The sequence below is a fragment of the Equus przewalskii genome, chromosome 13 (genome assembly GCF_037783145.1).
Source record: "Equus przewalskii isolate Varuska chromosome 13, EquPr2, whole genome shotgun sequence".
Taxonomy (NCBI): Eukaryota; Metazoa; Chordata; class Mammalia; order Perissodactyla; family Equidae; genus Equus; species Equus przewalskii.
This window is the reverse complement of record NC_091843.1, coordinates 59,345,811-59,373,787: the sequence shown is the minus strand read 5'-3', so window position 1 is coordinate 59,373,787 and position 27,977 is coordinate 59,345,811. Positions and strand designations below refer to the sequence as shown.

At 38.7% G+C, this 27,977-nt stretch overlaps 2 protein-coding genes across 11 annotated transcripts in view; one reads left to right on the top strand and one right to left on the bottom strand.

Moving 5' to 3' along the window:
• CAMK4 (calcium/calmodulin dependent protein kinase IV) overlaps nt 1–27,829 on the top strand; it is a 235,822-nt gene extending 207,993 nt beyond the window's left edge. For 4 of the 5 annotated variants that reach the window (XM_008518812.2, XM_070571306.1, XM_070571305.1 and 1 more), the window contains 4 exons: nt 7,291–7,366; nt 11,556–11,682; nt 15,838–15,990; nt 17,046–27,829. In XM_008518812.2, coding sequence (XP_008517034.1) covers nt 7,291–7,366; nt 11,556–11,682; nt 15,838–15,990; nt 17,046–17,486 — 797 coding nt within the window. In that variant the 3' untranslated portion in view covers nt 17,487–27,829. The remainder of the gene's footprint in view (nt 1–7,290; nt 7,367–11,555; nt 11,683–15,837; nt 15,991–17,045) is intronic. The other variant, XM_070571308.1, reaches the window with a different exon arrangement.
• STARD4 (StAR related lipid transfer domain containing 4) overlaps nt 1–27,977 on the bottom strand; it is a 69,995-nt gene that overhangs the window by 18,414 nt on the left and 23,604 nt on the right. The window lies entirely within an intron of this gene.

Here is a 27,977-nt window from a genome sequence, read left to right as displayed (position 1 = left end):
GGACTCTGAAACTTTAGTTATGTAGATATTTAGTCCTTGTTTAATTTAATAAATATTTATTGAGCTCCTACCATTCTACCATTCTCCTAGCTGTTCTAGCTGCTAAAGGTATAGCAATGAAAAAAAAAAAAAACACAAAAACCACACCTTTTCTTTAAGAATAGTACATTTTAGTGGGAGAAGACAAGTAATACACAAAATAAATGTGTAAATTATATAAAAAGAGGTGATAATGTCTATGGAAGCATATAGAGTTGGGAAAGGGGAGGAAATGCTAGGAGCCTGGCTTGCAATTTAAACAGGGTGATCAGGGAAGGCTTCATGTAAGAAGTGAACATAAGAGCAAAGAAATAAGGGAGAGAGCAAGCCATGTGGATAGCTAGGGAAAGAACATTCCAGATAGAGGGGACAGAGCACACCACTCCTGAGGCAGGAGCACGCCTGGGTGTCGTTAAGGTCCAGCAAGGAGGCTGGTTGATTGGAGTGCAGTGACGGGGGGAAGTAGTAGGTAGGAGAGGGGATCGGAGAGCTCCGGCTAGAGAGAGAGAGTTAACATTTGCTGAGATGCGGAGGACTTTTGGGGGAACAGATTTAGGGCTTATTGATTTTAAGATGCCTGTTAGACATTCAAGTGGAGGTGACGTGGGCAGAAGGGTGTATGTGTCTGAAGTTCAGGAGCAAGGACATGGCTGTTGATATAAATATGGACATTATCAGCATATAGATGCTATTTAAAGTCATGAGACTATCCAGCATCACCAAGGCAGAAAAGGAAATTCAGATTGATCCTTGGGCAACATCACCACTGGGAGGCCACAGAGAAGAGAAGGGACCACTCTTATCATTCATAGAACATCAAATAGTAGAGGAAGCTCCACAGGACGGAATTAGGAATTTTGAATGGACTCTGTAGGGCACAGATTTGGGGCTCACTATCCTAAACAATATTCTAACATCTAAAGCTGGCGGCAATAGAAGGGGCTGCCTCTCTGGTTTGGGAAATGGTCACAAAAGCTGATTGGCTCATCTCTCAGGATTCAAGGCCATCAACAAGGGGAGGGGAGGAAGAGTCCTGCTTATTTTTGTATCACCAGAAGATATATGGTTTATGGCATTAAATAATATTACCACAAAAGCTAGCTATACATTCTATATATGTAAACTAAGTTGAGAATTATGGTAACTACGTAGTAAAATCAAAGTAAACCAAATAAATTTTGGCCTGAGATGGCTGATGAAATTGGATAAAAGGGATTTTATCATCCCCTCACTTCTCATGGTCTCTTGGTTAAAGAGACAGTCTTTTAACATGCGGGTAATCCCTAACTTCTGGGTCTCCATACCATAAATCATTACTATGCCCACTGCTTTATAACTGGAAGAGAGGCTCTTTCAAGAACAGAACCTACTGTGCCAGAGAATTCTGTGTGTGAGGATTCAGCTCTATTATTACAGACGTGAGGGTGGAGTGATGGGAGGAAAAGAGGTCAAGAGGAAGAGGTGATTGATGGCAAGTGGGTAGAAGACTTACTTAAAATGTATTAATTGGGCCCTGAACACCCACAAAATGTTCCATTTTAGCATGTTGTTACAGAAAGGATATGCAAAAAATAAAAATAAAAAGTTTCAAAAGAATTATTATCAATAATTATCAGTAAGTTTTATAGCTCCTTTAGAGAAAAACACAGTGTTTGCCATACTTAACACAGGAGACAGAGTTTGAATTCTAAGTCCCATGACTTCATATTGGCATCTCCATATACAAAAGAGACTGTCATATAATGTTAATAATAGGATGAGTGGGTTTATTTATTTGTATGGTTTGTTTATTTAAACTCCTCCTCATCCCACAAAAGTGAGAAGGCAGCTTTTCAACAAACTCCTTTGCTGTTCCCAGGCCCACCAGCCATCACAACTTCAAAGTGACCAAGAGACTCAGTCTGATTAAGATTTGGAACAAACAGTGATTACTCCAAGATGAGTGGGCTCAGTGGAATCATAGAAATCATAGAAAAGTGAATTGCATACAAATGACACTTTCATAGGGTAATGAAAATAAGTTGTGTTTATTTTGTCCTCTTCTGGATGCACTGGGTGTTCTCAAATATTTGATTTTCTCTTCAGGGTATTATTTAAAAAAATAAAAAGTAAGGTGAGAAAAATAAACAGGCTATCTTTCTTCACCCATTTGTAAGATTTATACAAAAAGAAATATGCAATTCATGTGACAAGGAAGACTTTTTTAACAGCTCGAATGAAAAATAATAAGTGTGAGTTAGATTGACTGATATTTGTAGAAAATAGAAGAAGAAAAAGGTGAAGAGCCCAGGAAAAGGGAAAGGATGATTAGAACATAAAGCATATCACTTGTGTTTCAAAAAATCCTGCAAATTTTTTTCTTGCTCTACTAACAAGTCATAGATAACCCAAGTCTCAGAGGCCTCGAATGCCTGCTCAGTCTTCCTCAGCCTTTCACAGCCTGGCATGCATAGAATTGACAGTGTTCTGAGAATCATTGCAGGAAACTGACAAGGCTGTTCCCAGCCAGAGGTGCCCCCTCTGGAAGCATCTCAACTGTATCCCAGTCTGATCCACACCTTTGTTATAACACTTAGTATACTACACTGGGACCCTGCCTGTCTTCCCTGTTGTCAAAGCAAAAATTGCACTTGACTAAGTTAAAAAAGGTTGTGCCTGGTTCTTGCCAAATGTATGTGACACTGTCACAAAGGACCACACATGGTACAGATGCTCAAAAAGTACCAGTCTGGAGTGTCCCCAGCTGTGGGCACTGCTGCCGCCTATAGGAGGCTGCCCTCAGTGCATTCTTCTCCTCAGGGTTCCTAGGCCACGTCAGGAACAGGAAAGGGCAGAGAAGTCCCCAACACTGCTCTTCTGCTGCTGGCAGGTAAATCCCTCTCCCTCCTCCTTCCACACTGCTCACTCCTCAGAGGCAAAGTTTAGAGAGACTTCTAGATGCTGTGGATTTTTTGGCCCCCAAAACACTCTGAATTCAAGACAAGCTTCTACAGTGAAAAGGCTACAAGAGGGGAAACAGTTCTGCAAACTCAGATTTGAACTGCTAAAATGAAAGCACAAGAGAGAATTTAAAAACAAACAAACAAAAACCTGACCTGCTGGAATCTGCGTTCTGACCTTGACCCGCCTCCCAGGCGCCCATCACACCTGGGCCTCATGCACACCAGGAAGTGCTCCAGAAACAATGACTTCTCCAGTTCCTTGAGTGTCCCTTGCTTCTTCCTGACACAAGTCTCTTCTTATGTGCTTTCTCCACCTGGAACCTTCTTCTCTCTCTTTCCTCAACCACCGCCCTCTCCCCCTTTGCCCACCTAACTTCTCTAGATCCTTCACATCTCAGTTTAAACTTTGCTTTCTGCTTATCTTTCTGACCAGGTCAACCCTCTATTAGAGACACTTTCCCTCCACACACTTCCAGTTACCACTTCACATTTTATCATGTGTTTCCATGATCAACATCCACCTCCCCTACCAAACTGGAAGCTCTGTGATGGCCAAGACTTGTTCTCTTTAACTCCCCATTATTTCCCCAGCACCACCTAACACTGTGCCTGTCATAGAGCAGGTGCTTAATAAATAGTTCATGATTTATTTAATGAGGGAATGAATGAACCTGTTGATTTCATTCACCTTAGTCTCCCTTGGATTTATCTTTCTCAAAACAGTCAACAGTAGTTTGAAAAAGTCTTCTGATGAAGAATGCCAACCTCTGTAGTTTTAACTCAATAGGTTGGAAGGGATCATAAAGCTCACCTAGGGCATTGACAAAGTGAAGGTACAATTGATGACCAAAATCATCCATTTCTTTCCTAGGGCTTTGGGAAAACCTAGCACCCATGGTCCCTGTCAGTGTGTCAGAGGTGACACCTGTTGCATTTTATTTTAGGACTATTTCCAGAACTGGCTACAGTGATTTTATCTGATAAAACAGAATTTATCCAATCTCTAGATCAACCTTCAATCTCTAGATATTTTGATGGTACCATGATCTTATCCAAAAGTCATCACTCTGAGGTCTTAGTGGTATGTTAGTGAATAAAGATCATAATTAAAGTTTGAATTTTTATATAATGTTTATATTCAGTGAAAATTGCTTTTTAAAAAGGTAAGTCTGGTATCCTGGTGATTCCAAGACCATTTACCAAAGTTATTCTGTATTGGAAATTGGAGTATGAGGTGTCCTGGGCGCTGTGTAGCATTTAGTGTTTATTAGCAACAACATGAATGATAAAGTAATTTTAGGCAGTGGCAGAAAACTTGAATCCACTTAGAGGACAGGCAGGAAAATCAATAAATCATTATTGACTGTTTAAGAAAAGGTGATTCTAAATTATTTTAAATACTTTTTAAATGTATTTTTACATTTAAATGTATCTGTGTTTTAAATACAAAGTGTATTGCACTTTGAAATGACTTTCTCTCTCCCATTTTGTTTGTTTGCTTGGGCTTGAGGTGAGAAAAGATATGAAGGACAGCTGGAAGTGCTTATAGCAGTAAAAGGTGGACTAGCTGATGTCTTTTCTTGAACTAAATGGGAAATAGTCAACGATTTCTCACTCAAAGAAGATCACAGATTTGTAAAATCACCTGTAAGGACATTAATACCTAGGAGACTTGAAGCGCTGGCGTGCCAGAGCCTGAAATTCATTCTTGAATAGCTTTTGGCTCTTCTAAAGGGTTCAGATAGATTACGAGACTATATTCTGCTGGTTCTGAAGTCAAGGTCATATTAACTAGTAATTGAAAATATTTGAAGGCTACTGTGAATGGTATCTAATTGTGTCTAGGTATTAGAGTTTGTTTCACCCCAATTTTTTATTATGATTAGTAAATATTATAAATTCTTTTTTAAAAATATTCTTTTTAAGAGAAATTTATTATGGAGGGCAAAAAGATTCTATATCCCTTTTGTCTCAGTTAACCTCATTGTGAAAAGTCTAGCTTTTCATACCACAAGTTTACTCACATTGCAGCACAATGCCTGACAAGGAAATAAATTGCCCCTGGACAGTAAGGTTGCACCCAGTGCAGTGACAGGAGATCAGATATTGCCAAGTCAGGTAAGAAACCCAGAGGCCCTAGAAAGTAGATTCAAAAAGGATTTTGTTCCATGATATTCATTTCCTTTGGGGCCCGTGGCCTGGGAGCTATGAAGAATGGCCAGAGAAAGCACCTGGCTTTTGCAATAGTGTGCTAATATCTGGACAGCCTGGGATGGGAGGGTTGATTTCACTGGAACCAACAGGCTAGGTGCCCACAGGGCAGCATACACAGTAGGCGCTGTAGCAGGAGGAATGGGAATGCAGCAGGTTCTGTAGGTAGGGTGTCCTCTCTTCTTGCTTGAACTATCAGTAACTATCCCTTTACTGATATCACCATGGCTAGCAGGTTAAAATGCAAAGTAAACTTGGAAATTAGTCCAATTCACTTAGATTTTAGAGGTAAAAACCAAGACCCAGGAAATGTAAAAGACTCCCCACCATAGTTCTGTATTTATGTTTAAATGTCAGTGTGGGACTGATAGTACTTCACTGATGTGAAGACCTGAGTGAAGTGCTAATGGTGCTAAATATGCACGAATTCAGCTGTCTGACTGGAACAGCTCTCAGAGACAAGGACAGAAAGCAGCAGCCCTCCTGAATGTGCAGCCTGACCTGTGTTTCCTTTGCACTGTGATAAGCGAAAGCATTTGTGAGTGGGAGTTCAGTGTTGGGGCTTTGGGGACCCGAAGGAACTGCCTGTGGGGTGCAGATTGCCCTGGGAAATGTAAGCTAACCAGACAGAGTGAACAACGTTGGCATTGAGCATGCATTTTTTTTTAATTATGTTAATTAAATCTTAAAAGGAAAATTTTCTAGAAATAATTCACCTATGGATGAGAAAAACTTCTTGGCTCCAGATACAGTTCCTTAAATGGTTCATCTTCCTGAGTTGCTGCTTAGAGAGCTGTAATGTACACTCTCATTTCACCGTACAGCCTCTTCATCTCCTATATTTTATGTAACACGACGTCTATAGGGAAGAGAATATCCTGATTGGAAAAGGATGGGGAGAGGAGGATAGTATAGGAAGACGTCAGTGGAAAATCCACTGTGTTCCTTCCCGTTAGTTAAATCAAGAGTCCCATGAGGACAGCTTCCTTCCAGAGCCCACTCTGACAGTCTACACTGGATATGACATTCCCGGCATGGACAGGGGAGCCAGGTCACTTGTTCTCCTGCCCCAGCCAGAAGGAGGAGTGTGGTGCCCCCATCCCTAAGTCCTCCCTCAAGGAGTCCTCAGCATCATCAGTCAGCTTCTTACTTGGGGACCCCGCCGACACCTATAGCACTTCTGTTTAAAATAGAAGAAGGCTCCCCTGAGCTATAGGCCTGAGCCCTATTGCTGCATAGATGGTAGAGCTCTCAATTTTCCTTTTCTACTTCTGTTAGTTAGGCAAACAAACAACACTTCCAATCCTCAGTGCAAACGATTGGACCCTGTTAACTCTCCATTTTCATACCTGTAAGGTAATAAAAACATGAAGAACCCACTATTCTATACTACAGGGCCGTTTCATGGCTAAGAAAACCTGTTTTCACCATGGTGGGAATGGCTAATAGGAGCAGCCTCATTGTGCACAGAGAAGTCCCCTTTCTTAGTTCATAATCCCATACTGACTGGGACAGCTAGCTGCTCTCTGGGGACTTGCATGTAGTTCTGAATACTGGGACATGCACCAGGGTCCTTCCTAGCTCCTGTTCCAATTTCCCAGCACTAGAGACTTCTCAATCCTTCCCCGTGTTTGCCCGGGTCCCTGCCCTGCACACTGTCAAACCCACCCACTCATGGCCACCACGGGCTCCAAGCTGATCTAGATCTCAAGAGAACATAATCATGCCCTTTTCCCCTTACTATGCTAAACTGTCATTTCTTTCCTACGTACAGAGCTCCCTGTGAAGTCAGGGATCTCTTATAGCAGTGATATAGCTTGGTCTTTCTGATTTGAGCAGTATCATGACATTCCGATGTAGAATATTAAAGTTCATAGCTTTATTTTTATGCTCCCTAAACGCAAAGAGACTAAAATCTCTCCCATTGAAATAGACATAAGAATTTGTAGCCTTGTACTTTGGTTTGGGGAGAGAAGATTGGTTATAAAACTGCTCTGAAGTTGCTGTTGATGAATTCGTTCCTTTCCCGTTGCTTGTTACTAAAATGCGAGTGTTGAATTTAAACTCCAGTTTAACGCAATTTTTACTATTTCTGCAGCTCCTGAGATTCTTCGAGGCTGTGCCTATGGGCCTGAGGTGGACATGTGGTCTGTAGGAATAATCACCTATATCCTGTAAGTTAAGAGAAGCAATCTTGATGCCTACTGTTGCCTTTGCTGTAATATTTTGTGGGCACTCATAGTCCTCATAGAAAGCAAGATTACTTTTTGACTTTTGTGATTTTCTATGACACGCTAAATGTAGTTAGAGATAGAATTTTCTGAAAATGAGCATTGCTTTATCTTTTGTAATTTTCTTGGGGCCAGAACTTCTGTCCAGGGCTTTTCTGTGTCTCATTCTGCTCTGCAACATATAGCAGATTTGGGGAACAGGTCATCATTTGATGATAGTAGTGAATGTGAAACTCAATCCACCTATTAAACTTGCTCTTATTTTATTTATTTGCATCTCATCAAAATAATTAGAGTATTAGTCCTTTTTAAAGGGAAAATGGTTGTTTGATCTCTTAAGCAGTCCCAAACTGGTACATTTCTTATCAGCAACGTTTGAAATGCTTTTTGGTTATCAGTTTTGTTTCCTACCTCTGTTAGGTTCTCAAGGACCTTAAGTTTAATGCCCTAAACTCAGAGAAGCTGTTTCTCCAGAAGGAAAAAACATGGGCTAAATCTCTCTCTCTCTCTAGTATCCCCAACTCCCTTCCTGAGCTGCTGTCTGCTAATAAACAAGGGGTTTCAGGAAATTTGCCAAAGCGATGATAGAATTGCAGACAAATACGAGGGAAATCAGCAAGAAGGATGGAAGAGTGTCTGGGGGGGAAGATGCTGTAGAAGAGCTATGAAAGCAAGATCTTGATGAGTTCCAGATTTTAATTCCAAACCAGTAGATTTGGTTGTCATTTAGAGAATACTGCAGAATTAATTGTTGGAACCTATACTATTCAAATCCATAAAGAGATTTTGGAGGGTATGAAAGTGTCTGAGTCAGCTCAGGCTGCCATAACAAAACACCACAGACTGGGCAGCTTAAACAACAGAAATTTATTTCTCACAGTTCTGGAGGCTGGAAGTCTGAGATCAGGTGCTAGTAGGTCCGTTTCTGGCGAGAGCTTGCTTCCTGGCTTGCAGAGAGCCACCTACTCAATGTGTCCTCACCTGCCAGAGAGAGGAAGCAAACTCTGCCATGTCTCTTCTTATAAGGGCACTAATCTCATCATGCGGTCCCACCCTCATGACCTCTTCTAACCCTAGTTACCTCCTGAAGGCCTAATCTCCAAATGCCATCACATTGGGGGTTAGGACATCAACATATGAATTTGGGAGAACACCATTCACTGCATAGCAGAAAGAGGTTTTTTTTTTTTTAATTTAAAGATCTTAGAAAGTGCAGTGTCTAGGAAATACAGGCTAGGAAGGGGGTAACTAGGATAGGATCCCAAGCACAGTAGTCAACGCTAAATTCACCTGGGTGTATACATTGGTCAGTAGCCAAGATAAAAAGGTTTAACAAAAAACCCATAAACTAGCCATCTGCTATGTGTACTGTCAAAAGATATTTTCAGTATTCAATTCTCTGTGTTTCTAGATTGTATTAAGGCTTGAGAAGAATTTGGAGAGGTAGAGAACCATGTTTTTTTTTTGAAACTGCAAACTGTTAGGTAATTTCTGTTTGCCACTCTAAGTGTTTAATTCATTAAAATGAATTCCTAAGGCCACATCATAGAATTTCTTCAGCTTGTATTTGCATTTACTCTTATACTGAGGAAAGAATGCTGTCTCTTGAATTATGTAGGTGACATATCATACTCAGTGATGGTAAGTGAAAAACTGAACTGTGTAGTAATTAATTTGTGTAAATAATTCAGATTTGCCCCTAAAATGTAAATATGCCTGCCCAATTACAGTTTCATGTTGATATGTGATGGTAGGGAGTGAAGCATTAAGGATATACAAGAACTTGGAGAGATGGAGGTAGGAAATTAAGTTACATTCATTCTGAAAAATTGAACTATGGAATGAGTAAAACTCCATCATATGGTAACTGACAAGGGAAAATGAAGAGAAAAAAATATGATAATTTGGGATACATGTTATTATAGCGCTAAAAATAACTTTAAAATTCTGGCAAGGTCCTTTCCCCTAGTTCACTTAAGGTCGTTAATTAATAGGTGTTGGTTGAAAGTAGGCAGTAGGAGCCCCCAAAATGAGGATAACAGTGCTGCTTACAACTGATATCCTTTAGTTCTGGTCTAACTTATGTCAGCCCCGAAGCCTGAGGACTTTTTATTTAATATGTGGTTGACTAATAATTGATGAAATCCACCAGGCAAGGTTGTTTGGAACATTTTCTCCAGTGGATTGTGCCGTTGGACCTATGTATCTCCTTTATTATTATTAAAAGTTTCACCAGGTTATTTTGTGCTATGATCTTGCTATTTCCGAGGACTTCAGGAGACTAGAAATGAAGGCCATTTTATTGCTTCTCACAGGAATTCTGGTCCCTCTACCTTTTATACCTAGACCCTTTGTCTCCACAGACAAAAGCTACTGCTACAGTATTCAGGTCAGAATCAGAATCAGAGAACGTCAGAGAATTCACACTCTCCTTCAGCTTTCAACCTTACAATTCTGCCCAATGGCTTGGAGCTACCCTGTATTACATATTCACACTTCAGGCCTGTACAACCCTAATATCCTCCTAATCTGTCATTGTCAGCATTCGAATATTTCCGTCTGTGAAAGGTTTTTGCACTGTGTGTCTGTGTGTTGCTCTGTGTCACATTTCTTCCATTTTTGGCATTTCAGGCTGACATGACATAAACTTTTTACCTCTGTCACCACTGTGCAGATTTGCTGACATGGTTGAGATGAAAGAAAAGCATTTGAGTATGTACCTTCTGAACTGTCATTTTTCTCTCTGGATTTCCAGAGGGGGAAATATAAGAGCTCCCTAAACTAAGCCTGGAAAGTTGGCTAATTTCTCCATGACTAACCAACAACAGGCTATATTTTTCTAGTGTTGTGGAGGGCACAGGAGGGCCAGGTAAGGCTGAGCAGCCTCCATGTCAAGGTGTGGACACGTGCTCCCTTCTCTCCTTATGCTGGAGCAGGATTCTTTGCGTGGACCTCTGCTGTACAGAGGAGGATGCGTTGTGCCGGTCTCAGCACGCCTGAGCCTGGCCTCTTCCTGACTGGCTCCAGAATATCTGAAGGAGACAAACACTCTCCCAAGGGGACATTCCCTGAGCAAAAGGACATGAGAAACTGCTTCTTCCTAGAAATCCACTACATTAGGATGCACTTGACTGTTTCATGCTCTGCACCAACCAGGCCAGCTTGAAGGAAGAATTTGTGATAACGGTTTTTAACTTACTCATTCTTTTTCCTCCATTCTTTGTCATATGCAACACATGCCCAGGCAGGGGTTTTTTTTTTTTTTTATAAGTTCCTTTTGGTCCCTAGTGATTTCAGAATCTCCACCCACTACAGCAGTGGCGGCTTGGTGGTCCCAGATCTGCAACTCACTTTTCCTCTGTCTCTTTAGGACGCCAGAGATGGTTCTGTTTCTTTTTCCCACTTTTCTCATTCATTTTTATGCTCACCCTGTAGTGGAAAATGAAGGTGAACATGGTGAAATGTCTTTAAGATGTACAAAAGTGAGGGTCACATACAAGGTCAAGGTAACTCTGGGCTGCTCATCTGTTGGCTGCATCTGTTCACTGTATTAAGTCTTAAAAGACCACTCCCTGACGTTAGTCTTAGCTTCTGTCTTTGTTCACTCTGAAATTCAAACTGGAATGGGATGGGAATATAATACTTTACTTATTTCTATGGAGGAACTCAGTGAAAAGGGCTGAAAAAAATGACTGAAAAATCTTTTCTTTCTACCTTTTAATCTCTTTATTCTCAAAATCCTAACTCTTCCACTTTGTGATAAATTGGAACTCTAATTAATCTCTGTCTTCTCAAATTCCTGGTGGAAAAAATCCATAGACAGTCAATAGCATAGCACCTATAATAATGTTAGCTATTATCGTTGTTGTTTTGTGTCATAATTATTAATATTATTGTAACTTTTTGTAGAAATCCTAAATTGCTTCTATGTCTCTTCTTACTTTCTGAAGACATGATTGTGTGTTTACATGAAGAAAAATGAATTGTAACAAGGCAATTACGTGCTTGCACTGAGTAGATTTGCTTTCATAACAGAGCCGTGGAAAAGGACAGTCTTGAATTTGTGTGAAAATTTGATGAAATATACCTAGGCTTTTGAAGACATTTTATTCCCTATCTTTTGTCCATCTAGACTTTGTGGATTTGAACCATTCTATGATGAAAGAGGCGATCAATTCATGTTCAGGAGAATTCTGAATTGTGAATATTACTTTATCTCCCCCTGGTGGGATGAAGTATCTCTAAATGCCAAGGACTTGGTAAGTGTGACCAAAACAAAATGAAACAAGATGCAATAAAATCCCTCACATTCATTTTTAACTAATTAATGGGCAGTGTCACTTTTTAAATTTGCCCCTCTTAATATCTTATTTGTTTATAATTGTAAAATATTTTTAATAAAACAATGCACACTAATGCATCTTCCTTATGGATCATTAAAAATAGATATGTTTGACTCATCACTAGCTGAATTATCACAAGTTACTGCAGTATTAATGAGTTTTTACCACCTTGTAAATGGAGAGCGTTGCTTATGAAGACGGCTCTGCTGGGTGAATGCAAATGTAATTTACACAGAATAATCCTGTGTTAACCTGGCTAGCTATTACCTAGATTTGGTTATACTTAGAATAAAACAACAGTGTTTCCTGAAATGTCATTCAAACTTATTCAAATATCCTGATAGTAACAAAAGTCCCATCATGCATCATCGGCATTATCAAGTTACACTGTACCGATAGTGCATTTTGTTTGTTTTTTCTGTTTTAGATGGCTTCTCACTTAAGCTAATATTGAAGTTTGTTTGCATTCAGGAAACACATACTCCCTGAGAAGATGGCCCACCTGTTCTAAAATAAAGAGGATGGTAGCATGCAATTGAAACATTTATCATCAATTATCTAGAGAAAAACCACACAGAAATAACTAAAAGCTGACTTTTGAATCACACAAGGTTAGATCACCAAGAATCTTAGGATTTATCTGCTCTTCCCCTCACTTTAAAGATGAGTGTGCTAAAGCCCAGAGAAGTGAAATGACTGTCGAAGGTCATACAGCTTCCCAGCAAAAAGACATTGTTAGGAACTGATGATTCAGGTTTCCAGATCCGTTATCCACAATCCTCTTTTCCCTCCGAAAATTTCTTCTTTGCCATCTCTGTTCTTTCATGAAACAGATCCCCTATAGGCCGTGACTTCTCCAGTGTGACCAGGAAGAGAGGTAGTGTGATGTGTGGACATGTCATCCCAACTCCTCCCTCAAGGCAGTCCCCACACTCCTAAACATCTCTTGAATCTATACACTTCTCTCCACCTCCATCACAAGTGTCCCAATCCAAACCCCCTCCCTCCCCTACTGGGCCACTGCCACAACCTCCTGTTTGGTCTCTCTGCCTCTTCTTGTGCCCTTCTCAAGTACCCTCTTTACACAGGATCCAGAGAAATGGTCATATAAATAAATCACATCATGTCACTCTCCTGCTTTAAGGCTCTTAGGATAAAATCCAAAATCTATAACAAGCTCCATACACCACTGCCTGGTCTGGAGCCTGTCACCCTTTGTGCCACTCATTTCACACCACTCTCCTTTGATCTCTCTTCACTTCAGTGCACCACACTTTCAGTCCCTCATCAGAGTAGCTCTGCATATTGGCCACTGCTCTTCCTTCTGCTTTCTTATATTCTTTCCTCCTTCCTTCCTCCCTCTTGCTCCCCATCATTACACACACACATACTTCTTTGCATGGCTAACTCTTGTCTTCAAGCCCAAGCTGCCATTTGACATCCTCTGGGTGGCTTGGTCTGCTCCCCCTTTGGCAGTCCCTTCTCACCACAACTGGTTTGTTCCTTCTGCCACATTGTTCTTTATCCCCCTTAATTAGATTGTAAGCTCTGGGAGAGGACGAAGCATGTGTACCCAGATTTAGTACCATATGGGCATATACTACAGTCTCAGTAAATGTTTCTTGAATGAAACAATGAATCAGGAAATAGACCATGCATTTTTAAAATCTAACACACCTGAATTCAAGTGCCTCCTTTCTCATAATCTGGAGGCGTAACCTTGGGCTTGTTACCCAGCCTCTCTACATTTTAGTTTTCTTATCTGGGATGATACTGGTACCTGTCTATAGGTTGTTGGGAGAATTAAGGGATATAATACATATTAAGTAACTACCAGCAAGTAACTCAGTAATAGCTCCCTTATTTAGCCCTCTTTCCATTTCTTTTCATCCCTAATAAAAATTAAATGGGTAAGAAGATTAGTTGTGATGATCATTCAGCTAAGTCTCCTGTTGGTTAATAAAGTTATAAAACTTCAAAATTAAAGGAATCCTTGAGCCCCATAAATGTGTAATTATTAGCAGAACTTGCATCTCTTCTGTCATCAGCAGAGGCTACAGTGCTGATGAGTCGGGGGGTCGAGTTGCAAGAGGAGCCATAGGATAATGGCAAAGCTTTGGGTTTGAATCCTGACAAGGTCACTGGATCTCTCTTACCTTCAGCAAGTTTCTTAACAATTCAGTGCATCGATATTTCCAAATGTAAAGATTGATGTTGACATAAGTAAATTTTTGGTACACATTGGCTTTCAATAAATCCTTTGTATTTTCATGAGAAGGAGGATAGTGATGATGAGGAAGAGGAAAAGGATGATTGGAAAGTGGGAAGGAAATATCTAATTGTCAAGGATGTTGTAAGGATTATATATCATTTACATAAAATTGTTAGTACATGCGTTCAACAGATTATAGCTGTGATTACTGTCAGATTGTTGTGTGTGTTTGTGTGTGTGAGGAAGATTGGCCCTGAGCTAACATCTCTACCAGGCTTCCTCTGTTTTATGTGGGATGCCTCCAAAGTGTGGCTTGACGAGCAGTGCTAGGTCCACGCCCAGGATCCAAACCTGCGAATCCCATGCCGCCAAAGCAAAACGCACAAACTTAACCATCACACCGCCGGGCTGGCCCACTATGAGATTTTTTATTTACTACTATACAATCATTTTCTTAATCATCTTTTCCTCCCTCTACCTCCTTTCAGATTTTAAGCCTGGGCAGTCTCATGTCTCTGCCCTCTACAAATCACTGTCTCTACCCCAAACACAAATTCTGTTGCAAATGTTACTGAAAGGAAGTGAAAGGAGAACCAGATACTTATTCTTCATTTGACTTTCTGCCTGATTGTGTTAGCCTGCATCTAGTTCTTAGGTTATTAGAGTTAGAAAGGACCTTAAGCCTTAAATCATCAGAGCCCCTCATTTTACACATGAGCAGACTGAAGGCCAGAGAGGTTGACTGCCTTGGAGGCACTGTGGAGTAGTGGCCACAAGATGAGCTCTGAGGTAAGACACATCTAAGTTTGAACACAGCCTCCACCAAGTGCAAGTTGTCTGACCTTTGACGAGTCACTAAATATTTCTGAGCTTCCTTCCACCCCTCATTTATGAATAGTTGCAAATTTATAAGGTTATGGAAAGGATTGGATGAGTTTTCAAAAAATTTTATATGCATATGAGAATGTATTTACAAAGGAATTAAGGTAGAAATGAGGTCATGTAAGAAAAGAGCTCAGCAGAGTGTCCAGAGGCACTCAACTCATATGCGGGTCTTTGTCTAGAGGCACAAAAGTAGTTAGAGATATAACTAGGGCTTGAACGTGCCTCCTGACTCCAAATGGTCTCTACCTCATTCCAGGCCATCCCTTTGGAGCCCAGGGCTGGGGATTATTTTCATTGTTGATCTTCCTAGCAATTTATCATCTGCTCATCCTCACAAGCAGGAGTAAACCTCCCAGAATGGGCTGCCATTGGTTGAATTCCGTCCTTTAAACAAATCATGCCCCCAAGCCACTGACACCTTTACTTTGATTCTAAATAGGCTTTTACCCCAGCATTTGGCTTATTCTTTCAAGTACCTTTAAGGGATTAGAGAGAACCAGAATCAGGGGATAATCATAAGGGCTATGATACTACCCCTTTTGTTTGCCATTAATCCCCCCAGAAAGAATGGTGGATGCATGAATGATTCCATCTCCACTGAGATATATTTAAAGTTCTGAATTCTAAGAGATTCAAAGTCCAGCCTAGAATTATTCAGATGCAGTTCTCCTTCAAAGAACTTCCAGTCCACAGGCAAGCCAGGATCTGTTTCTTTGACCTCTGTTGGAAAGCTGCCTGCCAGTTTGGGCTCAAAGGTGACACACATCACTGTCTTCTCAGACTCCCTCAGCTACTGCTGCTTGAAGCCATTCTTATCCACTGTGACCTCTGAGGGCTTTAAAAACTTTTAAAAGTGTATATTGAGTGGTACTCCTAGGGAGACAGAATAAGAACTAGAAGTTCACAAGCTGAGGGGCAAGTCCAGATCATCATAAAAATCTCCCTAAGGAGTCTATGGTTCTTTATTATTTAAGGTCAGAAAATTAATTATTTTGGATCCTAAGAAACGGCTGACTACCTTCCAAGCTCTCCAGCACCCATGGGTCACAGGTAAAGCAGCCAATTTTGTACACATGGATACTGCTCAAAAGAAGCTCCAAGAATTCAATGCCCGGCGCAAGCTTAAGGTAAGATGGAATATGTTTTGTTTTGTTTTATTAAAAAAAAAGATTTCTCTTTTATCTTGAGCTATCAGAGATAATTTTGCCATTCTTCGTCTAATACTGTTATTCATCTCCTATGATAACAGGGAAAATTCTGCTTTGAAATCCCAACAATGCTGGTATAAAACCACTTACAGTTTTGTTATCCTCTCATAAGAACTGACTGTTAATAAAAGGAAATGTGTTGTATGTTGAAATTTACTCACCAAACAAATATATTATTGCTGCTTCTCATTTAATTAAGGCTGAACTACTTGAACAGCATCGTTCAGAAAACTGGTATGTATTCAGAAAGTTGTCTTCTTTCTGAATATGTGAAAATTGGGAAACAATTTTTAAAAACTATAATTTGTATATAGATAAATAATTACCATACTTGGTAAAAATTAAAATAATTCAAATGATACAGAAAATTATCCACCAAAAGTATATCTCTTTTAATAGACTATATATGGAATAGAGATTTAGGTGCTTTTCTCTTACACAGTTGTGTTTAGGACTAATTATATGTGCACGGAATCTCAGAGAATGACTGAGAGTCAAAAATAGTGTTCTATTCAGCCATTGCCTACAGGCTGATACAGACTGAATAAATCTGAATGGTCGCTTGGTCAAATTAACTTGAAATACCCTAGATTAAGGTTGACCTAACCCAGGATTTCCCAAATAAATTTGACCATGGAAATCTTTATACCTATTAACATCCATGGGACTAGTGTTCTATGAAACAAATACTTTTGGAAACACAATCTAAAATTTTTGAAAACTCATAATTGATGGGCAGATGCCTTTACTCAGGCTTTTGGTTGTCCAGATGATTAAATACACTAGTCTCAGATTAAAGAGATTTTGCTGTTCATTCTCCAAGCAAGTTTTCATTCAACAATCTTGGGCTAATATACTTTGGAAACCTGAACAGTAACATATAAAACAAACTCCCTAAGTGCAATGCTGAGTTTGAGCTCTGGTTTGGGATTTTAAGTGGAGGCAACACCTGACCCTTTTCTGTTTCCATTTAGGCAGCAGTGAAGGCCGTGGTGGCCTCTTCCCGCTTGGGAAGCGCCAGCAGCAGCCATGGCAGCGTCCAGGAGAGCCAGAAGTCCAGCCGAGAGCCATCTCCAATCCAGGACAGCAATGAAGATGTTAAAGCTATTCCAGAAGGAGTGAAAGTTCAAGGAGATGGGGCCCAAATGGCAGCTGAGGGGGCAGAGGCTGAGCTGATGAAGGCACAGGCTGTAGAGAAGGTTAAAGATGCTGATATAAATGCTGCCCAGGCCGCCAAAATGGTGTCCAAGGCACTAGAGCATGGGATAAGGGTGGCTGACCCAGAAATAGAGGAGGGCTTAGTGAGGGAGAAGCTGAAGACTGTGGAGGAAGCAGCAGCCCCCAGAGAAGGGCAAGAAAACCCTGCTCTGGGATTTGGAGCTCAGCAGAATGATGTGATCCTGCCAGAGTACTAAATTGGCTTCCTTCCAATCTGGAAGCCAAATCCTGGCATTTTATGCATTTTGTCCTTCAGCAAGGAAGGTATGGAAGCATGATATGCGCTATAGTGATTCTGTTTTTGAGGTGCAAAAAAAAAAATACATATGTATCAGTTGGTAATCCTAACTTCAATGCATGTGACTGCTTTATGAAAAAATAGTGTCTTTTATGGTATGTAATGGATACCTAATACCGATGAGTTAAATTTGAAATTGCAAGTAAACACGACATAACATTTAAAAACATACATCTTCAGGGACCAGTAGCACATATTTGAAGTAAAGAGTAACAAATTGTTTTTGCTTTGAAAACCTAGTCACCCTCCATCCTTCGGATTTCTTCACAAGGCAGTAATTCCTTCACAAGGCACTTTAAAATATTGCTCAGCTAATACTAGGTAGTGGTACAAGACATGTTCCCATGACATTCACAACATTTTCCTTTCCATTCATGCATTCAAACAGTTTACAAGGAGATGGTTATAGGTTACAGTTGTATGGTATGTGCAAAAAAATTCCACTTATAATGGTAAGAAATTGAAGCACACATTTAAGGACCATGAAACCATATGCCCCTAAAGGTTGTGTGGAAAATGCTGTTTTACTTTGTCCTTATTTATATGCATTATATTACTAATAACAAAAAATATTCTATCACAAAATTCTGCCATTTTGCAATCCTGGAGAAAGTATTTTACAAACTCACACTGAGACATTTATTCTTTCCTTCACCTGCTCTCTAATAAGATATCCTTCTGATGGCCAACACTTAGGGGGTAATGAAGAAATTTAGGGAAGGAAACGAGATAAGTCTGGGACTTAGACTAAAAAAGATTGACTCCTTGTCATTTTTCAGATAAAATTAGATTTTTTCATGAGTTTGTACAACTTTAATAATAGGAATATTTTTATGGATAAACTCTATAATTACCAAGTTTCAAATATTTAGAAAAATCTACCCCACAGGCAGATGCCAAAATGTCTGAATAGAGTGGGAAAAATATTCTGTTATAAAATCATTCATTATTGATTTTACCAGAGTTAGGAAACCTTTTGGTTTATAAAAGTCCTTTTTTCCTTCAATTGATTGTTATCTAGATACACTGCTTATGAACTGAAGATATTTCTGAACAGCTAGTATATTTTTCTCTCATACTTGGAATGGAAGTGCTCACATTTTACAATGTAGTTTTGAAAACTTCCTTTCAAGAAATTTAAGACAATGTAACTATTTACTTTAAAAAACAAAAACAAAAAGGAAGAGAAAACCACTGATTGCAAATCAGACTCTTGAGACAAATGAGACTCTTGTAATGTTAGACCTAATACTTTACTATGATTTTTTTCAGAATATTTTCTTGGATTTTCATATGAACACTTTTCCCTTGCAGAACTCACACTAATTCCAGGTATCTGAGATTTATTTCTAGTTGAGTTGAAATGAACATTTTCATCAAATCAATTATGTGTCAAAATTTTAGTACGTTTCCTTAATTTTAAAAAATTATTACTTTCAAAGACCAAAATGATAGACAATAAAAATGAGTATCACCTAAAGAATCCTCATCGAAAAAAGAGATCTTAAATTGTTTTGGCTCTTCCTGAAAACTATTACATTGGAAAATGAAATTAAACCTCTGGTTTCTGGGGGCTATTGGACCTCAGTAGACATTCTGCTTTCCAAGCACAAATCTTTCTTTACTACTATTCTCATGAGAAGAAAACGAGGTAGGACTTCTTATCTTCCATAGTTGGGGCCTGACAGGTGACTGACATGGAGGAAAAGGCCCTTAAATGTACAACATCTGGGCTCAGAGTAAGATTATTTTTTGCTTTATTTTATTTTTATTAACCACTAGAGAGTATTTACTCTCTTCTTCCCTGTTTCCTCCTTCCTCCATTATTCTCCCTCAGAATTCCCATTTTAGCTATTATAAAGGGTTGACTGTTTTTAACCTTTAAGAATCCCTTCTTCACTAAGCATTAAGATTTCCATTTAAAAAGATCAACTGCCTAGTGTACTTTTCCCAATGAGACACTACAGGTATACACAATGTGTCCCATATATTGTTGGAAAAGTGTCCCATATGTTGTCCCATATATAAAGGGAAAAGGGAAGAAGAGAGGTAAAGGAGTCTTATTAGAAAGTAGCAATTGGTTGGAAGATCAGAACATATCATCCCTCCCAGCCCCGCCGCCTATTGATCCAAGGGCAGTTGTTCCATCTTTGCAACACTCAGGGCTGACTGCATTGGTTGGCCGTGTGGACCATAGGAACAGCACTGCAAAACCCCAGGGCCAATGTGTGCTTTAGAACGTCCCCGTTTACATGAGTACACATTCTATTCCTCAGTGAGGACTCAGGGGTGTGAGGGAATTCTATTTTTTTAACTTGTAAATTGCACCCTCTAAAAATCAATGGGAGTTTTAAATTTTGACTTGTATGTTAAAGATTAAGTCCTGACAATGCCTAAAATAGTGACTAAGTTAGTCATTTCAGTGGAAAACAAGTCGAACTTTCACAAAAATTGATCTTTTCGGTCAAATGATTCAATCTTTGATTTCATAGAAAGACAACCTAAGTTAGGACAATTAGGTTAACATTTTGGAAAAGACAGGAAACATTTATATTGTTTGTCAAAATTGGATATATTATCTATCTCAAAGACTACTTAGCTAAATAACAGTAGACTATTGCAGATAGAGCCTTAATTTGACAAACTACTTCATAATGTTACCCCTAATTGACAATATAGTCACAAAGCAAAAGAATTAAGGGAATTTCAGCAGAGAACAATAAGTTATGTCTTGCATTTTAGAGCTGACAATTATTATATTACATTGTTGATTTTTGTTTTCAGATAAGTTCAGATCTATAGGGTAAACTAGACTTTTACCACAAATAAGGACAATCTTGAATTATTTCCTTCATTTACAAAGCCTAATTGGAATCTCAGTGATTTTTCTCAAACTGTAAGAGCTCATTTGTCCCACAGATACATAATTAAGGTAGAAATTAGAACAATATGGCTCTAGAAATTGTCTAGAACAAGTGCTGTCTAATGTAAATATGATGCAATTCACATACATAATTTTAAATTTTCTCTTAGCTACATATTAAAAAGTCCAAAAACCCACAAAACAGGTGAAATAAACTTTATTTTAATCGAATATATCCAAGCTAGTATTCCAATATATAGTCATATGAAAAATTAATGAGATACTTTGAATTAATTTTTATACTAAGTTTTCAAAATCAGGAGTGTATGTTCCACCTTTACTACATCAAGTGCTCAGGAGCCACATGTGACTATCATATTGCAGCAGAACTGGTCTAGAGTACTTTTTAGCAAAATGACACATGAATTTCTATGCTTAGATTTCAGCTGCCTCAGTTTTCCACACTGATGAGTAGGAAGCCAAAAAGAAAATGCTTCAGAAATGTCATAGACTGAAATAAGTAAAAACTCCATTGGCCCCTTGTACTTATTCATGTGCTTCAGAGGAGGAGTGCTCCCAACTTGACTTTTAGAGAACAATACTTTCCTGGGCGCTGCTAAATTGTTTGTTGGGCACATTCCTTCTCATCCCTCTTTGGGCCCTGGAATCTTGACTTCAGGTTAGAGTGTCTGAGTACTGCCATGAAGCTAATAATGTTCTTGCATACCAATATCTACTGTGGGCGAAGCGCGTGTCCCCATTCAAGAAGGACTGTACACAGAATCTTAATAGGATTTTGTAGGCTTGGACTAAGCTGGACACCATCTTTGTGTTGCAGGCAATATTTCTTTCTAGAAATCTACTGAAACATACCAAATTTGCCTGTTGAAGACTGTATGATGAGGATGATGATATTATCCCAGTTATCCCAAAATGGGAATAAGACCATTGGCTGGCTTTTTTTAGATCTCCTTAGAATAGTTTAATCAACACTGCCATTACACATGGATTCAAAAGACTTTTGGAATTTTCTTACATATTGCTATTTTAGAATATCCTCGAGGTTCTATAGCCATTTTTAGTGGCAGACTTAAAAAGAAAGGAACAGTTTGCCTTTTACTGTGACCTCAATTACATAGTATTTTAAACATATTTTGTAATTTAGAATGTTTAGCAATTCCTGTTTCCAGTTTCACATACAAAGTAACTGCTGGTGGGTTGTCTACAGACTGAGGATTTAGAGAGAGCCATTTTGTTTCATATTTCAGTTCTTATTTCACAGAAGCATCTGGTTGCATTTCTAATTGGAAAAAAAAAAGTAAATGCCAGAAAAGGCAAAGGATAAAATTAGTAAACCGTTTATTCTGCTTTAGGATTGTACTTGCAAAGCAAATGAAAAAAAAAAGTTAACAAAGTGAATCAGCACTGGGTTTTTCTTGATGAAGGTTGACTGCACATATAATTGACATAAATATACTGAACAGAGTCAATTACATAATTACAATGCCATTATGTAATTTACTTGTCATTGCAGAGTATTCAGTCTGGTTATCTAGGTCTACTTTAGATGTGAAAAGTTTCCAGACATTTACCTACATAATAGGATTTGTAATATCCCTGTAATTACTGCCTATTAGGTCATATTCCAATTTCCTTAATGTTCATCACTGATATGTTCCTGAGCAGGGTCGTTGATAGCATTTGAGCATTTACTGGTTAAATACTGCTTAATGGTTAAAGTTTATGTGTGTCTTCAGTGCTTTTTTTAAACATTTATGCACATGTAATCTCAATATTGGTATTATAATATTCATAATCACATGATAAGCAAAAATGTATTCAATAATTTTCTATAATTTTTTTTCAAAGTCCTTTTCTTCCCCTGGCACAACTCAGGGTGACTTTCTAGCTCCTTAACAAATAGGAAATAAAAACCCCAGAAGACCACTGGAGAGATATCAGCTACCCACCTATGGTAACCAAGTTCAGCATCACCTGAGTATCACCTGAGATCACATAATATAATCTCAGCTCACAAAGTCCAAGCATTTATATACTTATCCTGGAGAGCAATAACCAACTTGACTAATCTACGTTTGCTTGTTTAAAATTCCAATTATCATAAACTCTCTGTGATGTACTCTAGAGGGCTTGACTGCATGATTTTAACTTCCTTCAAGACTCAGCCTTGTCCCTGTCACCTGGCCCAGAGGGCCACCCAGGGCAAGATGGAAGCATTGCGATGTGGGCAAACAGACTCCTTCGCAGGAATCAGACATTGCTCTAGGGCAGACTCCAGGCATCTGACTTGGTTGAGGTCAAATGAGCCAAATGGGAGAAAACCTCTTCCCATGCTCTGATTGAAAGTGATACTGTTTGAATATTGGTATATTGCTGTTAGTCAGTAATGGAAAAATAGGATTCCACCAACCATTTGCTCTTCCCAATGTCTTGGTTTACTACCACTCGTCCCAGATCAATGTTTTGTTCCATGCCTCTGGCCATCAGGCCACCCTCTAGGACTGTGAGATCTTCTAAAACCCTGGAAGGAGCATCGCAGACTGGTTGGAGAAACGTGGGCCCCTTGGTGGACCAGAATTTAGTTTGAAACTAAACAGCAATGCTAAAACTGCAAAATCACACTGTTCTTAATAGTTGTTTTCAGCACATTTTGAAGATTGACCTGGAAAACCCATGGCTATGAGATATTTATATCCATGTAATCTTTGCTAAGATTCATTGTGTTAAAAATGACAGATATTTAATCTTCAGTCAGCTTAAATAATAATCTTTATTTTCCATTTAAAAGATGATTTCAGTCAACTCGAACACAATAGGGTTCACATTAGAGGTTTGAAAGCTGTTGTCTTCCCTGAGCCCTCTCATTCTGACTCTCAGTTGTGGATGATAAAAATTTACTAGGTTTGTCCTTTCTCTGTTTTTTCTTGATACATGTAAAGTAGTTAATCTGGTTTGTAAAGCATATGAGTAAGCATGACTATAAATTGAAAACTGTCATCTCATAACTGCCTTTTAACTTGACCTATTTTTAGCCTATCATGCAGGTAACATATAGTAGCATAGACTACAAACAGCATATTCAAGAATTATTTTGTCTACATTTTTATTGTCAAGGTTATTACTTATCTCAGAAGTTCCCAAGATGTTTCTATTCGTGCACGCTTAGTAATATTTTCATGGTCCCCACCCCCCGCCCCCCACCCCTGCTGCCCGAAGCCAAAAGAATGATTTAACATGTCCATTTATTAAGTAGTTAGGTCCAAACAGCATAATAGTAATGCTGCATTGCACATCCAACAGATGTTGCTATGTTTCCCTTGAAATTTTAACATTGCCTGTGAGGTCACTGAGTGGGAACAGCAGACAGGAGTTTAAGTAATTCCTTATGCCCAATGAACTAAGGGTATCAGGCAAAAGAGACTATTAGTAAACAAGTTAGGGACTAATGTTTATACTCTTTCTTATTTGAATGCCAATCATTCTTTTACTTATGGTTTTTGTGGTATACATATAAAATTTCAATGTGCATTTTTTTAAAAAGTAATTTCCACATAATTACCCAAGGAAATAAACTTAAAACTCCAAAGAAGAGTTTTCAGAAGTCAGGCAAACTGTGGTTTACATACCAAATCTACCAGAAGCCTGTTTTTATAAATAAAGTTTTATAAATAAAGTTTTATTTCTATATTGTCTGTGATTGCTTTTAGGGCAGAGTTGAGTAGTTTCAACAGAGACCATATGGCCCAGCAAAGCCTAAAATGTTTATCTGGCCCTTTACAGAACAAAATTGTTGACCCTGGTTTTTCATGGCACCCCATGCCTTTTGGTGACATCTAGGAATACAGATTCATCTACTGCAGATTTCTTCTCCTTAGGTTAAAGTTCTTATTCCCATTTGCTTCTTAGGAAGTTATGAGAGTGTTGTTTCTGTTGCTGATGGTCTCACAGCAATATCGTGCTGGAAGTACAACCTAACAGTAAAATTTCACTACAGAACTAAAAATTCAAAATTGCATCATTCCTGAAAAAAGAAATTTAGAGTATGAATTGACTTGGTTAAGAGAGAATTAAAAAGATTTCTAGCACGTTGAGCATGTTTTAGAAATTTGATTCTTATATTTAAAATCACATAAATGATATCTTACATTGGGTTTGCTCACATTTAAGTTAACCTGCAGCTGTTACTTAGTAAGCTAAGAAAATAGAGAGCCCTTTGGTTCTGAATCCTTCAGAATATTCTCAAGTAATTTATATCAATTGGATTTTCACTTAATCATTTTTAGGAAATAATGTGCTTCATTATGTGGCATTCTATGACTATGACTTGCTCATCAACAGCTCAGGAAACAGGCAAACAGCCAATTCTTTTATGTAAGAAAGCTACTTTCCAAACCACATGTTTGTCTGAGTATTATGTATTTCATTTCTCTGAAAAGAGAAGGCCATGAGTAAATTCTTTCCTTTACTTTTTTTATATATCTAGAAATCCAAGAAGGCCCCTTCTAGTCTATTTCTATCACAAGGAAATTATTCATTCCGCACTATCTGCCTTAAGGGAAGCAGGTGACCCAGATATTGAGAAATGTAGGCATGCATGACCTTTGTATTTGACTTTGAACATCTGTAGCCAAAAGGTTACAAATGAGATATTCAGTAGAAAACCTATTATCAGCTTATTAAGAATACCTAAAATTATATCATGATTCTAATTCAATGACATACTGTTTTCTTTAAACTGTTGCAGCAATTAATACATAGCCACTGGGTTATAGTTTTACAGAACTGTAGAACTCAGGAAAAAAGATGAATCGTATGCTAGCTCCTCATGGTTGATGTGTGTAGGAGACAGACTTTACTGGAATTGGAGAAGGAAAAGAAAAAATGTAAATTGGGATCCCCCACCTGCCCATTTTTCTTGATTGCTCAGTTTGAAGGCAGTTGTTAATGGCCTTTAACATTTCTATGTCTGTCTCAATATCTGGGTTACCTGATTCCCTTAGAAATGAATAGACCAAAGTCAACAGCTAATTTTCCTCTTAGCACCATAAATTAAACAGTGTAGTTTAGGGAAAATTAGGCCTACATTGCAAGCACACTTTAAGGAAATGATTTGCTAATTTTGAAGCTTCCCAGGAGTAGCCCATCCTAGGAACCCATTTTCTCAGTAAACTTTCACTGAGAAACAATTAGGTACAATGAGGGAGCCAGAGACGAATTAAACTCCTCTAGGAGTCAGCTTTGTAGTTGGAGAGAAAAAAAACAAGTGTACATATATAGACTGTGCTAAATCCGGGCCAGCAGTAAGCCCTCGAAGGATAGAAAGAAGGAAAAGCTCCTTTCTGCCTGGAATGATCAAGGGAAGCTTCAGGGGAACACAGGCTGGATTTGAAGGATGGGGAGAATCTTTGTAGATAGGGAGGAGGAAGGGGTCACACCAGGTTGAGAAATCTACAGAGTGGAGAAACGCAAGGCAAAGTGGTGAAGGAACAATATTGGGTGTGAAAGGCTGAAATACACAGGAAAGTGTTGCTAAGTCTGCAGAAGAATCTCAGATCTTGTGCAAAGTTGTATTAGACCTCTTCAGTCCTTTCTCATTCTGGTTAGATAATGTGTGCAGCATTTCCTCAGAGCATCTAGCCCTCTGTGATCTCCTATATACTTAGATAATTTGGTGCATCTCTAAGCAGAATAAAAATCACTCAACATATCAAAGACATTTTTGCAAGTCACCTGTTGAAGCAAAGCCTGTCACTAAAAGCGAAAACTGCATTGGCTAGGTCTCCACTGACATAGCAGAGTAAACAATGATAGTGATTATCTGAGTAAATTTTGCAAAACTCCAATATCTCAATATCTGCCTGTGACTCTAGAAAATCACCCAACTACTTATGAAAGTTTTGCCAGCGAAGGCCCATGTCAAGGTCACTTCTGTCATAGTTATTTTAACCCTTTATATGATCTGACGTGAAAGGGCAATCCCCACAGCCTTTGAGATAGAATTATACCTGAAAATTCAGACTTCAAAAGATAACCTGTACAAAAAAGCTCTCAGACAACAAGATTTAAAATTTTCAGATCAGAACTGCTTTCCCCAAACATCAAGCTGGTCCTGTCAAGTCCTTTATTTTTCATCTTGACTTTTTGCTCCTTTGTACACCCTTCCGTAAATTCCTTCTTATATCACTCATTGATGGCAGTATTTTATATCCATCTTCAAGAAACTTATTTTTAAAAAATACCAATTAGAATCACATTACAGGAAATATACTTTTAGTTGTCTTGCTACTTTGTTTCTTTCAGATAATGTCTGTGATTAGTGAATGGCTGCATTATTCTTTAGGGCAAATGAAATGAAAGAAGGGACAAAGGTTGACTATCATCTGAGTGATGGAAGAGAAGCTAAGACACGAGGGTACAGAAAACACAAGTTAGCAGGCTTCAAGAGAGGAATACTTCCTACTAGGGCTTTTCAGGCTTATGTGATATTATCTGGTATGGCTTCTCTAGCTTTTCTAAAGGAGAAATTTGTATTCCTGGGTTGCTGAAAGTTGCCTGGACTGAAAGGACATAAGCAGCTCAATAGCAGCATGGAAAATGAGATTAATGAAATACCATTATATACAGGAAAGCTACATCTCCAGTAGTTTAGACCGCAAGTCATTAGCCAAAAACAAGTGCAGGTAGGATTTGGAGGACAAAAAAAAGTATAAACACAGCCAAGGTTATAGGCTACCTTCTCAACTTCTGATTAAAAAGTACTGAAAAGGAGCTGTGAACATTTCATTTTTAAAACCTGTCAAAATGGTGCTATTGACTCCTTAATACAATGATATATTACAATATTTTTTAGGTGAACATGTAAGTCTGACTTGGCCATAAATGTAAATACAGAAAATGTTTGTAGAGAATTCATCAAAATCATGCCCATTTGCTTTCGATTGAGCTGCCATATTATTCATCAGTGGCGAGGACTGAGTGAGTCCCCACTCCCTACAGATGGGACACAACAGAGTCATTGGCTCTCTCAGCTGCCCAAAGCCTAGGGCAGACAACGTGAGAGCCACAGACAACTGTGGCTTCTTCTTGGACTGTGGTTGGATAACCCAATTAAATGACTAAACATGCTCATTTTTTGGTATTTCCCAGGAACATAAACGAAGAATATGTGACATGAGGCAAAATGGATGTTGGTAAACTACCTGTTGAAACTGACCTTAGTGAGAGCCAATGTTACTTTGTGTAAATTCACCCAGATGTGTCAGAACATGCCAAAAGAAGCATATACCTTGCTGCTGGAAAATCTGTAAAGCAATTTGCATGTAAAGTATGATAATAAATCATCTAAGAGCCCATCGAAACTTTGTATTCTGTAATTTGAAAGGTTACCACAATTCAAGAGTGACACAATGGACATTTTCCTTACATCTGAAATTCAAAGTTGAATCAGTCCTTGAGTGTTTTCCCATTCTCTCAGATAAAATTATACTTTGAGTTTCATAGCATTTT